The sequence below is a fragment of the Rhamphochromis sp. 'chilingali' genome (genome assembly GCF_963969265.1).
Source record: "Rhamphochromis sp. 'chilingali' genome assembly, chromosome: 5".
Taxonomy (NCBI): Eukaryota; Metazoa; Chordata; class Actinopteri; order Cichliformes; family Cichlidae; genus Rhamphochromis; species Rhamphochromis sp. 'chilingali'.
In genome coordinates, this window is record NC_137932.1 from 44,344,204 (window position 1) to 44,360,395 (window position 16,192).

At 43.4% G+C, this 16,192-nt stretch overlaps 1 protein-coding gene across 3 annotated transcripts; it reads right to left on the reverse strand.

Moving 5' to 3' along the window:
• Nucleotides 1-2,848: 2,848 nt before the first annotated feature.
• Nucleotides 2,849-15,529, reverse strand: LOC308397411 (sorting nexin-9-like). 3 transcript variants are annotated; one of them, XM_080883319.1, is made up of 17 exons: nucleotides 15,421-15,529; nucleotides 12,018-12,104; nucleotides 11,867-11,941; nucleotides 9,263-9,374; nucleotides 9,023-9,179; nucleotides 8,505-8,589; nucleotides 8,300-8,425; nucleotides 7,975-8,092; nucleotides 7,769-7,899; nucleotides 6,897-7,000; nucleotides 6,489-6,592; nucleotides 6,317-6,394; nucleotides 5,353-5,429; nucleotides 5,152-5,241; nucleotides 4,781-4,895; nucleotides 3,199-3,290; nucleotides 2,850-3,108 (listed from the first exon to the last, which is right to left on the reverse strand). In XM_080883319.1, the coding sequence occupies exons 1-17, from the start codon at nucleotides 15,430-15,432 to the stop codon at nucleotides 3,061-3,063; spliced, it is 1,611 nt and encodes a 536-aa protein (XP_080739445.1). In that variant the 5' UTR covers nucleotides 15,433-15,529; the 3' UTR covers nucleotides 2,850-3,060. The 3 variants fall into 3 exon arrangements, with proteins under 3 accessions (XP_080739444.1, XP_080739445.1, XP_080739446.1); XM_080883318.1 differs by lacking the exon at nucleotides 15,421-15,529 and having other exon boundaries at nucleotides 2,849-3,108; nucleotides 12,018-15,216; XM_080883320.1 differs by lacking the exon at nucleotides 15,421-15,529 and having other exon boundaries at nucleotides 9,023-9,167; nucleotides 12,018-15,216.
• Nucleotides 15,530-16,192: the final 663 nt, after the last annotated feature.

Genomic DNA, 16,192 nt, shown 5'->3' on the forward strand with positions numbered 1-16,192 from the left:
AAGTGCACATTTTAATTTTTTAGCCAGACATAGCAATTATTTTATGATCATTATTGAGCAGTGAAATAGGTCCAAATTTCTATCAAAAGGACGTCTTTTTGAGGCTTGGAAATCAAAGTAATTAGTCCCTGAATCAAGGAAGGAGGGACTTTTTCATTAGCAATGCTTTCAATATATACTTTATGTAAAAGCGTGAGAAGTCCTTTAAAAATAATTTGTAAAATTCACAAGTCCACCCGTCATTCCCTGGACTCTTATTAAGTTGCTGTGATGAGGGCATCAGACATAGTTTTATTATTGTCAATAATTGTTTTAATATTACCTAAGGAATCATAAAAAATGTTCATGACTTCTGTAGAAAAAATAGATTTATATAAAGTTTTATAAAAAAGTTCACAAGTCTTGGTAATCACTTGAGGGTCTTGTGTGATGACCCATCTGAACACAGTTTAGTCATGGTGCCAAGTGTGTTGTGATGTTTTTCTAATTTGAAAAAATAGCTGGAGTTTTTGTTCTCCCTCTTAGACCCATTTCCTTCTCACAAAGGTACCTTTTGCCTTTTAAATATATATATTTTCTAATTTAATGTAAAATTTGAAGTCTGTTCCTGTTATCTTCAGATAAATTATCAGGTGATCTTGACAAAGCCATAATTTCAGAAGTTATTTCCAACTCTTCTTTTTTTCTATTTTTAACTATTTCAGCTCCTCTTCTCATTAAGAGAGATGTCAATTCAAATTTCATGAACTCCCAATTTTTACTAAAAGCATTTTCAACACATGCCTTTTCCAATACTCATCTATTTTTGTTTTAATTTCCTTTACCAAAGAATCATTCAGTATAAGAGAATTATTTAACTCTCAATATGAATTCACTCTTTTAGACGGTAGTTTTATGATCTGTTAAGGGTGTTGGCAACATTTTTAATATAGAAACATATTTGGATAAAGGATCAGAAATTAACCAATAATCAATACGAGACTGTAAGAAACTTGATCTATTTTTTCATGAAAATTCCTTAATTGTTGGAGTTTTAAGTCTCCAGTTATCAATTAGGTCTCTTTCCTTTATAAAATCCATCATATAATTGCTACTTTCCTGACTTTTACTCGGCCATCTACCTATCATGGTATTGAGTGAATGATTCCAGTCCCCTCCTAATATAATCTTTAGATTAGCAAATTTACTCATTAAAGACTGATTTCTTTTCATTTACTATAAGTATTAGGTCAGTATTCTCCTGTTTGTTATTGTAGCCATAAATGTTTCCCAGTAAAAGGGTCTGATCATCAGCAAAATAAAATGTCCTCTTTCGGATCAGTTTCTGAAGATATATTTTTTCCTTAAACTTATGTTTCAGAATCAGTTCCCGCTGGATGGTTGGTGCCATGAGACATCCATAAATCTTCACCCCATTGGGATTTCCAGAAGTTAGCGTCCTTAGGTTCAGAATGGGATACTTGTATGAGACAAAAGTCAGCATTCAAACGTTTAGCATATAAAAACAGAGCCTTCCTTTTGGTATTGTCCCTTAGTCCTCGAGCATTTAAAGAATTAAAGGATAGAGATGAAACTTTGAAAAGTAAATTAACTTTTTACCCTGAGAAGAGTGTGTAAGCTTCAGAGAGAACAGAACTACTCTGTCTAAAAAAGTGCTTCAAAAACGTTTTTAGCAACAACAGCTTATTATAAGTCTTTAGAACAATAAGGAAAAGAGACCTTGAGGCACATCCGCAAACAGGACTGAAAGGGATTTCAGTGAATTTCTTTTCTGTTCACGAAAGCACGGGCTCCGACGAAGTAGACAATTTCCCCCTCCTTATGTGCTTTCTCCACCTGTGGCCATAAGTGGTTGCATCTCTCTCGGTTCTCAGGAGAGAGATCTTCTTCGAAATGGAGCTTCCTTGTCTTCAGGTAGTCAGATCCCTTCAACGCCTTTCAGGTGATGACTCGAAAGTGTCTCATGGTAAATTGCAAGATTATGGCACTGGGCAATGGCACAGAAGAGGACTCACGTCGTTGTCCGATCCTGTGGACTGAATCAAGTACCTCCGGGAACTTTAAGCAGAAGTCAGCCTGTTTAAGGCTCTGATGTCTATTCTGTATGACTTAAAGCAGTTATGACATGGTCTGATTTTCTCACCCAATAAAGGAATATTTCATATATCAGTCTACTCTTCATTCTATCAGACACAGTTATCACAGCTCGTACATTTTCTTTTTACACATAAAATGGTAAATGGCCTGCATTTGTATAGCGCTTTTCTAGTCCCTAAGGACCCCAAAGCGCTTCACACTACATTCAGTCATTCACCCATTCACACACACATTCACACACTGGCGATGGCAGCTACATTGTAGCCACAGCTGCCCTGGGGCGCACTGACAGAGGCATACACATGTATGTAAGCATTGAGCCAAATTTAGTAATGCCAACATATTAAAAGAACAATATTTGTCTCTCATATATAATACATCTATATATACACTGTCACAGATACTGGTCTTTGAGTGAAGGTATAAGGTGATAGGAAATATAAATAACTTCCAATTTTACAAGCCTCGCACTTCTGGCCTTAGCGGTCTTTGAGTACGCGGCCCTTGTGGACTGTTAAGGCTGCGTACTCTAAGGCTGCAGACCCTGAACTGAGATATAGCCAGTGTTCCTGCAGCTTCCTGAGTCAGGGTCAATAATCATGATGTTCAGCCTGAACAGATCTGCAGCTGAAAAAAACCTTCCCTGTTTTACAGTTTCGATGGAAACTGAGCAGCTTATCCCGCACACATTTAAACAAGTTTTCTGCACTGTCACAGTAAAATAATTGCTACTGATAATATCAATAAAGATGAGGTAGAGCCAGGTGGAGGCGTAGAAAGTTTTATTAAACGTGTAAAATCAACTGTTAAAAAGTTTTTAAATAAAGCAGAAAAAGAAGGAAACTCATCATTAATCATTATCATATCAACATTTACACTATAAAGATTATGAGGCTTTTATTTTGTTAACAGTGACTCAGGCTGTGATGTCACATGTGACATCACATGGTGGCGGCGGCGTCCTCACAGCGTGGTGAACTGGCTCAGAGCTTCTCTCAGCTTATCTGCGATCTGACCAATCAGAGAGCAGATAGGAGACGACATCACAGACCTAAACACGCAACCAGACTCCGCCCACCCCGCCTCCCGCCTGGCGCTCACCTGCTGGTAGAAGGTGACCTGCTGCTCCAGGTAAAGCTGCATCACTCGGTTGTAGTCGTAGATACGGTTGCTATGGAAATGGTTCATCTCAGCTGGAGGAGAGCAGACAGCGGCGAGTTACCCTTGGACATTTTTTTATTTATTACACATACAAACATTAACTTTATACTATTGTGGTATCATTTTATTTACTTTATTATTTAGTTCTTAGATCAGTCGTTCTTGGATTTTTATTTTGGTGGAATTGACATGAACCCAACATTATCATCTCTTCATACACATGTGGTATGTAGGTGGTGGCTGCAGCTCAGGTGGCACAGCAGGTCAGCCACTAATCAGAAGGTCGGTGGTTCGATCCCAGGCTGCCTCCTGGCTGCATGTCAAATATCCTTGGGCAAGATACTAACCCTATGTTTGCCTACTGCTGGTGGTCAGAGGGCCCGGTAGCGCCTGTGTCCGGCAGCCTCGCCTCTGTCAGTGCGCCCCAGGGCGGCTGTGGCTACAATGTAGCTTGCCATCACCTGTGTGTGGATAGGTGGATGACTGAATGTAGTGTAAAGCGCTTTGGGGTCCTTAGGGACTGAATAAAGCACTATACAAATGACATTTACCTTCTTTTTTTTTTTTTTTTTTACATGTGAAACAGAAACAGCTGAAACTATGGCCGGTGATGAGGTAACGCGATGACATCATGAAAAGGCAGCAGGTGACTAAAGCTGAGTGTCTGACGAGACGAGCTGAGCAGGAAACACCCTCACAGGGTTTGTACATGTGACCGTCTACTCTGCTGTCAGACAGAGCAAGACAGTTTTATTTTGAAGGGTTGCATGAAGTCCCTGAATGATCCTGTGATGCTAAAGGTCAGCTGTGTGTCTCTGTCTCCTGAGTGACCGCGGCCCCTTCTCCTTCTTCTGAAGCTCCTCCAGATGTGATGTGTCCTGATGGGGATCTTGGTCTTCGGCTCAGGCCAAAGATTAAAGTTGGGGCTCTGAGTGGGTGGTGGTAACGCCCATTCTGGTCTCCTGCAGCATGTTCCTCAGCAGGATCGTCGTGGTTCTCTCTGAGTTTCTCCTCACTCCTGTTGTCCACACTTGGAGACACTGTGATAACTTTCACTCTTCTCCTCAGGTCTGAAGTGATTTATAAAGTGTCTTTGGATTTGGGACGCTGCTTTCTCAGATCAAACCCTCACAGATGTGTTTATACCAACTGTAAACTGGAGAAATTCCTTGGTTTGGTCTTAATTTAACATCTTTGAGTGTTACAGAGTGAACACAGGTCATTGCACAGCAGGTCCAAGCTGTGAGTCAATGACAAGCTCAGTTCTTCAGGAGGACAAACTGACTGTGGTCATGTTTGTCTCTCTGAAATTATTCTGTCATTGTTTGTAAACAGATTTATGCTTTTTAAATAAAACAAGCATGTTCAGAAACACTGCGCAGAAAATCCATCGCTCTGCTAAAAGCATGACAGCTTTAAATTTCACCAGGGGCTGATAACTTTATCAAAGAGATTACTTTGACCTTTGGGTTTGCTGGGATTTTTGGGTGGTGTGTGTGTGTGTGTCTGTGTGTGCTGTTACCCTGCAGGGCGTAGCTCATGCAGCTGAGCCGCTGGTTCATGCACTTCCTGTCGCTGTTGTTCATTTTTCCTGCAGAAACCAAACGATCACCTTCCTTCACTTTATCTGCAGCAGCCTGAAACACAAACACACACACACACACACACACAGGTGAGACCACGCCCTCCTCAGCACATCTGGAGCCCCTCCCATTCCCCAATTAATGTTGCTCTGACAGCGATTGAATAAAAACCTCCAAAATAAAAGCCTCAGTTTCCAGCTTCAGTCTGTTTTATTGTCTCATGTTTTCAGACATTCTCTGTGTGCACCTGCAGTTATGTGTAGCAGTACTGTGTGTAGTATAGTCACTACACACAGTAGTTCTGCTGTACCTTGTGTACAGCGATGATGTCTGGAAAACATGCCAGCAACCCTTTGTACTCGCTGTTAGTCTCCAACAGGAAGTGGAGGTCCTTCTGAGGCTGGAAACATCAACACAACAAAGAATGCAGTAAGAGAATAAACAAATATTATTGTAAGACTGAGAAAACACAGTATACTGTGTATTTATACATAGGTGTGTGTGTTTTTACCTGCTGGGCGACGACCTCAGCAATCTCCTCGTAGGTTTTTCCAGCAGCCGTCAGAGCGTCGGTCAACGTCGCCTCGCCTGCATCGCAGACACTTAAAAGTCTGTACTTATACCACATAATAGATGTTTACTGGATATTTACGTATTTCACAATGGAAACCAGCTTTAAGGAAAATGGTTCAGAAAGAACACACTGAGCTCAGAGTCCCTGAATGCACCGCGGGAGAGCTTCAAGTCCTCCGAGAATGTAAACAAAACCGTTGGTTAGTCAATAAAGTTGTTCCTGTTTAAGTGTTGCTGGAGTCCCTGCATTGTGATTATCTTTCCATCCTTCCTCCCTCCTTCCATCCACCCTCCCTCCTTCCATCCACCCTCCTTCCATCCTCCCTCTCTTCCTCCCTCCTTTCTTCTATACTTCCATCCTCCCTCTTTCTATCTTTCCATCCTTCCTCAGTCCTTCCACCCTCCCTCCTTCTTTCCTACCTACTTCTATCCTTCCATCCTCCTTCCTTTCATCCTTCCTCTCTTCCTCCCTCCTTTCTTCTATACTTCCATCCTCCCTCTTTCTATCTTTCTATCCTTCCTCAGTCCTTCCACCGTCAATCCTTCATTCCTACCTACTTCTATCCTTCCATCCTCCTTCCTTTCATCCTTCCTCACTCGTTCCTTCCTCCTTCCTTCCATGCTTCCTCCATCCTTCCACTCTTCTTCCTATCCCTCTATCCTCCCTCCTTCCATCATTCCCTCCTTCCTTCCTCCCTCCCTCCTTTCATCCTCCTTCCATCCTCCCCTCCTGCCTCCTTCCATCCTCCCTCCTTCTATCCTACCCTCCTCCCTCCTTCCATCCTCCCTCCTTCTATCCTACCCTCCTCCCTCCTTCTATCCTACCCTCCTCCCTCCTTCCATCCTTCTATCTTCCATCCTCCCTCCTCCACCCTCCACCCCCACACTCCTCCCTCGCTCACCTGGATATTTGCTGGTGATGAATACAGTTGACAGGTTTCTGAAGGCTTGGCCGATGCGCTCATACTCTTTAGGAAGCGCTGGTTAAAAACAGATGAACACATTACCACCCAATCACAGCTGTAAGTATTCTGTGTACATGTACACGGAATAACTTTAAATGTATGCACTGACGTCCGGTGCAGCGTTTCCAGTGCGCGTGCCCGACGTTCAGCAGCTCTCTGATGCCGTCATCCATGGACTTTGTAAAGCGGCTGTAGTGTTCACACCTCTGTTCACTGCACACACACTCAGAGGTCACACAAAGGTAAAAAGCCACAGGTAAAAACATGTGAAACTGAGCTGCTGTTTGATGGAAGAACAGTGAAAGTACATTTATAATAAGGAACAGTAATGGGCCCAGTACACCGCCCTGTGGCACTCCCAGTGAGCTACAGCTAAAAAAGGGATTGACGCCTGATGACTGGTCATGTGACATTTGACAGACACAAGTTAGACGACCCTAATGAGCGAACCAATCAGAGGTAGCCTGACAGACCAAACCCAGGGTATAGGCCTTTACAAGCAGACTGAGTGACTTACACCTGGATGACATCGAGCTCTGCAGCTTCAGGTTCAACCAAACTGAACATCATTGGACCCACCGTCTCGTCTTTCTCTGCCTTCCTCTTCCCCGCCTTCCACTCCTGAAACAACAACAAACAGCCTTAGCCAATCAGCAAGCAGCATCAGATATCATCACACCTGACTGGCTCAAACATAATCTCCATAAAAGACCATACAAACATTTATAACCTATGGGTGGGGTCTGTTCTGTACCTGAAGCCTTCTGGTTTGTGTTTGTAGTCTTTCATTTGTTTGTGAGTAAACAAAAAGTACATCCCAGAGGCTTAGACAGCAGGTTCTCAGGTTTTCATTCATTCATTCATTTATTTATTCATTTTCAGGCACAACAAATACCTATATTGAACATAAAATACACAAAACAAAAAACAAAAATTGCCTGAAAAAGGAGTGGGACGAAGAAAACTTATTAAATCCCACCCCTATACTCACTCATCAACAAAAAAAACAATAAACTTCCCGCAGCTACGCCCATCATTGCATACAGACCCATCAACAGCTCCGGGCACATACAAGCATCTAAGCGGCAGCTCGCAACCAACAATTAGAGCCTTCATAACTGAATACAGAATATATAAATTATAAATTGCATTACCACAGGTAACAGGTAGTAATAACTACAAGTAACAAACACACATACATATACATACATATATATCTACACACACAAGTACATATATGTACATACATACGCACACTTTATTTATTTTTTTTATTTTTTATTTTGGAATCCATACCAGCAATGGTAAGAGGACAGACATTACAGAGCACACTAAAACCCATCATTGAGTACCTGAAAGATGTAAAGCAGGAGGTGGAGCTTCACCTACCTTCTCATCTCTGTGGGTGAGGAAGAGCTGAAAGACTTCACTCTGAGAGACGATGGGGTGCCGACACATCCGAGTCATCCAGGCCTGCAGACCCTCCATCCTCATCCTAATGAAGTCATCATCAAACCTGCCTACAAGCACGGGTGAGACTGGTAAGGTCAAAGGTGTTTGCTGGGTCATACAGGGTAGCTATGGCGATGGCTCACCTGTCACCTGTTTGTCAGGCAGTGAGGGGATGGGCAGTATGGACCCAAACTTCTCCAGCAGACGCTCATACAGCCAATCAAAGTGCTTGTAGCGATGATTGACAGGGCTGTTGGTTGTCTGGAGGAAGAGGGAGAAGTCAGAGATTGATACCCAGTGATACTGCAAGTACTACTAAGTACTACAGAGTAAGTAAAGTAAGTAAGTAAAATTTTATTTATATAGCACCTTTCAAGATAAAAATCACAAAGTGCTTCACAGAAGCTAAAACCTAAAAATAAAAATCAACCAAAAGCAAGTTTTAAAAAAAAGTGCTACTAAGCTCACATTGGGTGTTATCTGGTACTCGATGAAGCTCTTCAGTCCGTACATTTTGGACTCTTTCTTTGGATCAGCAATCACACAGTCCAGAGGAGACGTCGGGTACAGCCAGACGGGACCTACTTCTCCCATCTGATCGGACGAGGACCAAGAGCCAATCAGAGCAATCAACACCACACATCATTAACCAAGAGAAAAATGTTGGACTCACGTAGACAGGAAGCCTCTCTCTGCTGTCAGCCGGAGGTCGGGCTAACATAAAGACTTCTGGACTCGGACCTTTGGAGAACGAGAACCTAAAGACAAGAAGGCATCACTGTCTTCTACTCGTTTCTACTGATTTCTACTGACATCTACCGAATTATACTGACATCTACTCATTTCTACTGATTTCTACTGACATCTACCAAATTCTGCCAACTTCCACTGACATCTGCTTCCATTAATTTTTAATAATATCTAACAACTACCAACATTCACTCCCTTCCACTGAAATCTACTAGGGTTTACCATCACTACTGACATCTACTGACATCTACTGAACTCAACTGATGTTTAGTAAGCTCTACTGTCTTCTACAGGAATCTACCAACTGCTAACCACTGTGACTGACATCTAATGACTCCTACCAGTGTTTACTTTGCTCTATGGACCGACATCTACTGGACTCTACTTTTAGCTCTACTGTGAGTCGTCTGTTATATTTGCATATTTCAGAAACATATGTACTTATTGAGGGAGATCTTAACACTGGGTCCATGGGCGCTTCGTCCTGAGGCTCCGGCCTCCCCTTCCGGTTGGTTGTTGTCATGGTAACTGCTCACCGACTGGTCATCCCATTCGTCGTCCCACTCGCCGTCATCATCCTGAACAGCTGATAGGGACACTGCTCGACATTCCTGATGTAAAACCTTTTTCCTCACAGTAACACACTATACTTGAAAATGAGCTGAAACAAGCGTATGTTACCGTGCTGTGTGGGATTGTATCCTCGACTGTCCCATCCCTGTGTGTGACTGACAAAAGCCCCGCCCCCCGAGCTCAGGTCGCCGCCTCCTCCAACACCACCAGTGTTTCTGATCTGAAACATGACAACATCTTTAACAAACAGATGTTCCTGCAGACGATACAGACTTTACTGTAGCCATCAGAGCAGGGTGCTACCAATATGGTCGCAAATGCAACCAAATTTTTCAATTGTGCGACTAAAAAAAATCTTGGGTCACACCAGTTTGACCAACTGTTCGAGTACGAACAAAAAAATGCCTTGGCAACTCTGAAGATCTCCGTGTGGTCAACAACAGACACGCATTATGCCCCTATCGTGGTCTGAACCAATCAGAGATAGTCAGGGGTTTGAAAGTGCAGACGGACAGAGAGGTGAGTAGCTTGAATAAAGCGGTATCGATTAATTAAATCCTGATTGAAATATAAATGTATTCTGGAGCTGAAAGCCGACAGCTCACTGACTCTGATGTGTCGGCGGGTCCGTGCTTTGTGTTTACATCTTTTTTGAGCTAGATTCTGAGGTGCAGGTTTTGTCTCTCTCTAACCAAAATTCGCTGAACCAGCAGCAAAAGAAGATCCAAACTATGCTTCACATTTGATAAATGTCATCATTAATTCCCTCTTACGTTTGCTGTTTTGCTTCCACCACGATAAAGTCACACTTCATGCACAGCTCTCTCTCTCTGTCTGTACTTTAAGTACAGTTTCCCATCTAAAAGTCTCTCCTTTCTGCATTATTCATTCACTTATTGCCCACCAGTCTACCGTTGTTTACAGCGCTGTCGGCCACTCTTTTTTTTTTTTTGAACTTAAATGACCTTGGACAAGAAAGCTTAATTTCTGCTGTTCAATACTGATCTTAGAAATATGGTATCTAACCAGATTCTTACTATCTTAATGACCTTGTAGTACCATATCACCCTATTAGAGCACTTCGCTCTCGCTCTGCAGGCCTACTTGTTGTTCCTAGAGTATTTAAAAGTAGAATGGGAGGCAGAGCCTTCAGTTTTCAGGCCCCTCTTCTGTGGAACCAGCTTCCAGTTTGGATTCAGGAGACAGACACTGTCTCTACTTTTAAGATTAGGCTTCAAACTTTCCTTTTTGCTAAAGCATATAGTTAGGGCTGGACCAGGTGACCCTGGATCCTCCCTTAGTTATGCTGCAATAGACGTAGGCTGCCGGGGATTCCCATGATGCATTGAGTTTTTCCTTTCAAGTCACCTTTCTCACTCACTATGTATTAACAGACCTCTCTGCACTGAATCATATCTGTTATTAACCTCTGTCTCTCTTCCACAGCATGTCTTTATCCTGTCTTCCTTCTCTCACCCCAACTCGTCGCAGCAGATGGCCCCGCCCCTCCCTGAGCCTTGTTCTGCCGGAGGTTTCTTCCTGTTAAAAGGGAGTTTTTCCTTCCCACTGTCGCCAAAGTGCTTGCTCATATGATTGTTGGGTTTTTCTCTGTATCTATAATTGTACGATCTACTGTACAATATAAAGCGCCTTGAGGCGACTGTTGTTGTGATTTGGTGCTATATAAATAAAACTGAATTGAATTGAATAAGAAAAGATGAAAAGAACTATTGATACATGTTTTGTTAAGGCCTGATCCGTCTGAAATTCATAGCCAGTGCTCTGAAATGGAGCCATCAATCTTTGAACGCTGAAAAAGCACACAGTGTATCCAGAAAACACATTATATGCTGCAATAAATGCACTGCCCAAGTGTCCCCTCTCCCCACTGCCTTTCAGCAGCAGGCAGCAGCAAACAGGTCGTCAGAGGAGCCGATGTGATGATTAGGTTTAACATTGCCTACAATATTACCAAAGAGTGCCGAAGCACTTCAAGCACAAGCACTTTTTCACTAACTTATCTTTCTGGTAGAACTGTGCTCCAAATAAAGAACTTTGTGTTGACAAGATTGTTAGTTAATCGTTTACAAATCAATATTGTCTGTATGGACAGCAATTTCCGCCCCCAAAAAAGTGCACATGTAAAACTGCGGTGTTAAGTGATGCGGTTGAAAAATTTGGGTGCGCCTAACTTTTGTGCTGGTGCGCCTAAGAAAAAAAGTCAGGCACACCAGTGCAACCGTGGCAAAAAGTTATTCTAGAGCGCTGCAGAGGTTACACTGTGTGGTCCAGTGGTCTCCATGGTGGGTTTATCACTCTGTGCTGTGATTTTCAGTATCTCTGTGAAGTGTTTGTGCCTTTGTGAACTTGAAATCAAATAAAGATGAAATATCCTCGGTTTTAGTCTCTGTCGGTTTGGTAAAATAAATGATTGCAGTTTGCCCAATGAAGCCCTGATGGACGTATTTATTGATGTTTGGACGTCTATCAGCCTGTGAGTCAGCTGCTTGTTTTCACTGAAATACTGATTTTCTGGCCTCTGTTCTGGAATCTCACTGAAACTGAGCTGAATTCAAACAAACAGTCAAATAATAATAAAAACTAAACTCAAAGGTAAGTGTTGGACAGAGTGTGTGACACTGATGAAGGTGAAATTCGCTGATCTGTGCCTCTTTGTGTTGACACGACATGAAATAATGTCACAGCGCTCACCTGTAAATATCCCTCAGGTACAAGGCCGGTTTGTCCGCTGGAGTTCTGGGCCTGGATCCAGCCTCCACCCACAGTCTGAAGAACAGGGACACGTGAGGGGGTGGAGCCGTGTTTCCTTTGCAGTGTGTGCAGTGTAAACACCTGTGTTTACCTGGTCTGTCACAGTGATGGTCTCCCCCTCTCTCACCGACAGCTCGTTGTTTCCTGGCTCCGCTGTGAAGTCGTACAGAACCAGAGCCTGGAGAGCGCACACACACATGCACACACACGCACACACGCACAAACACACATGCACACAAGCATGCACACAAGCATGCACACACACACACGCACACACACGCACAGAGCTCAGACTGGTACAAACTAAAGTTTAGGGGCAGTCAGAGGAACCAGCTCTGGTTTGGGCTCAGAGGAAACGTCTGGATGTCAGTGAAACTACAAACTCTCGAACCTGACTTCCTGTTGGACCACAGTACTTCCTGACATCCACATATCAGGAACTTCCAGGCTTTCTGGGTTTTTCTTTCCAGAGAAGCTCACACAGAGACATTTCCATGTGCAGCGATGAAACGTCGTCTCCTGCCTCCACACGTTTATTCATGAACACAAATATGATTTCTGCTTGTCGCATTGACAAACACGTCTGCAGAGCCGAACAGTCACAAAATAATTTGAAGTTATATTTGAGTTCAGGACTAACGCTGATGCAGGAGCGCTACGTCGTTGCAAGTCAGTCATATAAAAGTTTACTCTGTGGAGACTGTCACAAACTCTCTCACTGATTAGAGTAATTGTGATTGTTATATTACAACTTCTTTCTACTTACAGTAGAAATGATCATGTGAGTTTTCCATTGCCACGCCCCCACCTGAGGACAACGACGGTCCCCATCACCCTCAGGTCTGTTTCACTCCAACACACCATCACTTCCTGCAGCACCACCCACGCCCACAGCTCAGTCTCTGCCCCAAGCGTGATGGTGGAGGCTGCAGACCTGTCACCACGTCTCCCTCATTGTTAAACTGTTACCATGGTTTCATCCCTCGCATCACTGATCCCCGATCAGGACGCCGTCCTTCAGTGAAACCATCAGAGTAAACATGAGATGTCTGATTGATTTATTCATCCAGGCTCTCATTCCCACCACACCAGCAAAGGTGCAACAGACACAACAGGTAACGAGACATCAAGTACAAACAAGTACAGATGTGTCAATTTGATTATTCCTGGAAACACCAGCAGCACATTTGAAATCCTGATTTTGTCCGATTCCCAGGGCGATCATTTGGATGATGCTGTGAATGCGAAGGCCGTGTTGGTTGTTACACATATAAACACGAAGGTAAGAGGAAAGCAGGCCAAGCAGGGCTTCATAGACAAGTACCAGCCAATGGGAACATCCGCAGCAACACGCAGAGAACAGTGAGCCACGTGATTTCCACAGCCAGTAATAAACCTGAAGCGTGGACAACATCCAGGTGTTTGGGTGATGGGCAGGTACATTCATATCATGAAGCGCTTAGAGTCAAGTTTAAAAACAATCTGAGGTCTTTATGAGCTTCAGCTCTCCGTCTGCAGCACAGCTGATATCTCACACCCAGGCATGCCAGCGTTATTTTAAATAAATCAATAAGCGATGAGTTCTCTGACTGTCAGACAGTAGCGGTTTTAGATACGGGCGACACGGGCGGTTGCCCGGGACGGCATCACGGGCATCAGCAAAAAATAAAAAATAAAAAAATTGCTCGTACTCGTGCTGCCCCGACATCAGCCAGCGCATATTGGGAATGGTACAGGGACCGATCGGTTTTCTATCGCCCATTTGCTGGGAGTAAGGGCGCCCTCCGTTAGCGAGGTGCGCCTGCTGCTTGCGGCGCAGAGAGGAGAGGGCGGCGCGACGCAGCGGGGGATTCACTGGCTGGCTGGAGCAGCATCTAATAACCAACTCGCAATAAAACAAAATAAAAACAAAACAACAAACACGAAAACACCAGACATCATGATACAGACTTATAATTTGCACCGATGTTTTTTCAAAATTCTATACGCGAAAAGTGAGCGCGAGCCCTCGGTGCACCTGCTCGCTGCTGAAGTCAAAGTAAACTTTATTGTCATCTCCGCTACATACAGTCCAGTATATAGAGAGACGAGACGACGAGGCTCCAGTTACAGCAGTGCAAGTAAACAAACAATAAATATAAGAAGAGTAAGACAATAAATATACACTTTAGGACTCGGGGTAAAGGGATCAATAACAATTTAAAATTTATAATTTACAGTTTGATGATTTAAAGTCTCACACACAACCCGTCGAAAGGGGAGGAAGACCTGCTACTTCCAAATAGAGCACATTTCATTCATAATGTTGTAAATTATGTATTCATGATTTGAATCCTGGATTGTGTGAAATCTCAGAAATAAACCTTAGACAAAGTGAATCTGTGAACTAAGGTGTAGGTCTGTTAGATCATGTTGTGGTGATCCTCGATATGGGGGATTTGTGTTCATACCGGAGTGCAAAATTAAAACCAATGTAAGGTGGACAAGAAAAGTTCAAAGCCATCAGGAGCTCAGTTTAGAAAAAATAAAAAAGAAGAGGAGGAGAAACGAGCAACAGATGCAGGTAAGCAGATGTGTGATTGGATAATGGCAGGTCATCCTGAAACAATCAGAATCAGAATACTTTATTAATCCCTAAGGAAATTATGTGGATTACAGTTGCTCCAAGAAGAAATGGTAAAAATACTAAACTCCAAACAGTACATTATGTTACAGGTTTTAATATTAATTGTCAATTGTTGATTTGTCCTGTTCTCATTGTATGACGAATTATGATGACTGTTTGGTAGCCGTTTGCATACAATGCATACTCTCTCTCTCTCTTCATATGTGTGTTTCTCTGGCAAAATTCAGTATGTTTCGACAACAGTTTTATCGTAATGTATAATCCTTAATATGTTTTTTGTGTATGTGGGGGGGCGCCAGAGGGAGTGTTCGCCCGGGGCGCCAAACAGGCTAGGACCGCCACTGGTGTCAGAGGACTGTGCTGTGGGAAACAGGAGACCTCCTCACACTGACAATCTCTGAGTTCGTCCTCACAATCTAAAGTTTCTGATATATCGCCTGCAGACCTCACTGATCATCGCAGGGATCAATAACTCTCATCGATCTCTCCTCAGCAGCAGGTCTGTGACTTTTGACCCTCCTCTGAGCTTCTCCGACAACTTTTAAACGTGGGCTGGTGTTCCCGCACATGCGCAGCAACAGCCTGTGCGTTCCTATTTTCCCAACTGGATGTTGGCAGTTCTCCCCACGGCTGTACAAGCCGTGCCTGCCGCTCTTCCCTCCCCCCTTGTCTCCCCCGTGTCTCCCCTGTGTCCCCCTCCTCTCCTCGTGCCGCTCGCTGCACCTGTCTGCTGACACCTGCCGTGTCTCAGGTGTGTCCCCGCCGTTCTGTTGCTCCCCGAATCCGGTTCGGTTCAGCGCGCTGATTGGAGCCAGCCGCGGGGTCAGAGGTCACCGCAGATAGGTACGCGTGCAGGCGATCGTCTTACCTGAGCAGCCATGGTGACGTCACAGGAGTAGGTTCGATCCCGGTTCTTGCCGTCAGCTCGCGGACCGACCTGAGCCCCGCTGCGTCAAGGTAGGGAGCGCGAGGACGGCACTTCCGCTGTGGCGCTTCACAATTAAAGCACCGCAGTAGCTCTAGGGCAAACAAACCTATAAAACGACACCTTTAGTGACGACACTTTAGTGACGTCTAAAGAAGCTGTGAACACAGGCAAGTTGAATTCATATAATAAAATACAGGAATGCGTTAAATAAATCACACAGATTCACTTAGTTTTATTAATTTTTATTTTGAAAGTCCGCTTCCGTTAGTTTATTTTTGTGCTCTGAAACCTTGACCACATATGACGTCATACGCGGAAGGGCTATTCCACTGGGCGTCTCCTGAAAACTCTCCAGTTACACGCTGTAAAAATACTGCAGTTGAAAATACTATTGAAGCACATTAAAATACTACAAAATACACAGACGAACACTACAAAATACAAAATGCTAAAATATTACAAAATACTTGTTAAAATACTGCTATTAAATGCATTAAAACACTACAAAATACACTAAGATCATTAGGATCAGTGTGCAGAGTGTAAAATATGAACTTTAACTGTAAATTTAATAACACAGTAAACAGTAGTTTTTTATAAAAAGTAAAAGTACAGATAGGGGGCGTGGTTATGGCGCTGAACTAGGCACACGTATTTTTGTGAGCTCCTGGCGATATTTTAGTAAGTTCCTGAAAACTGTCCTTTAACTGCG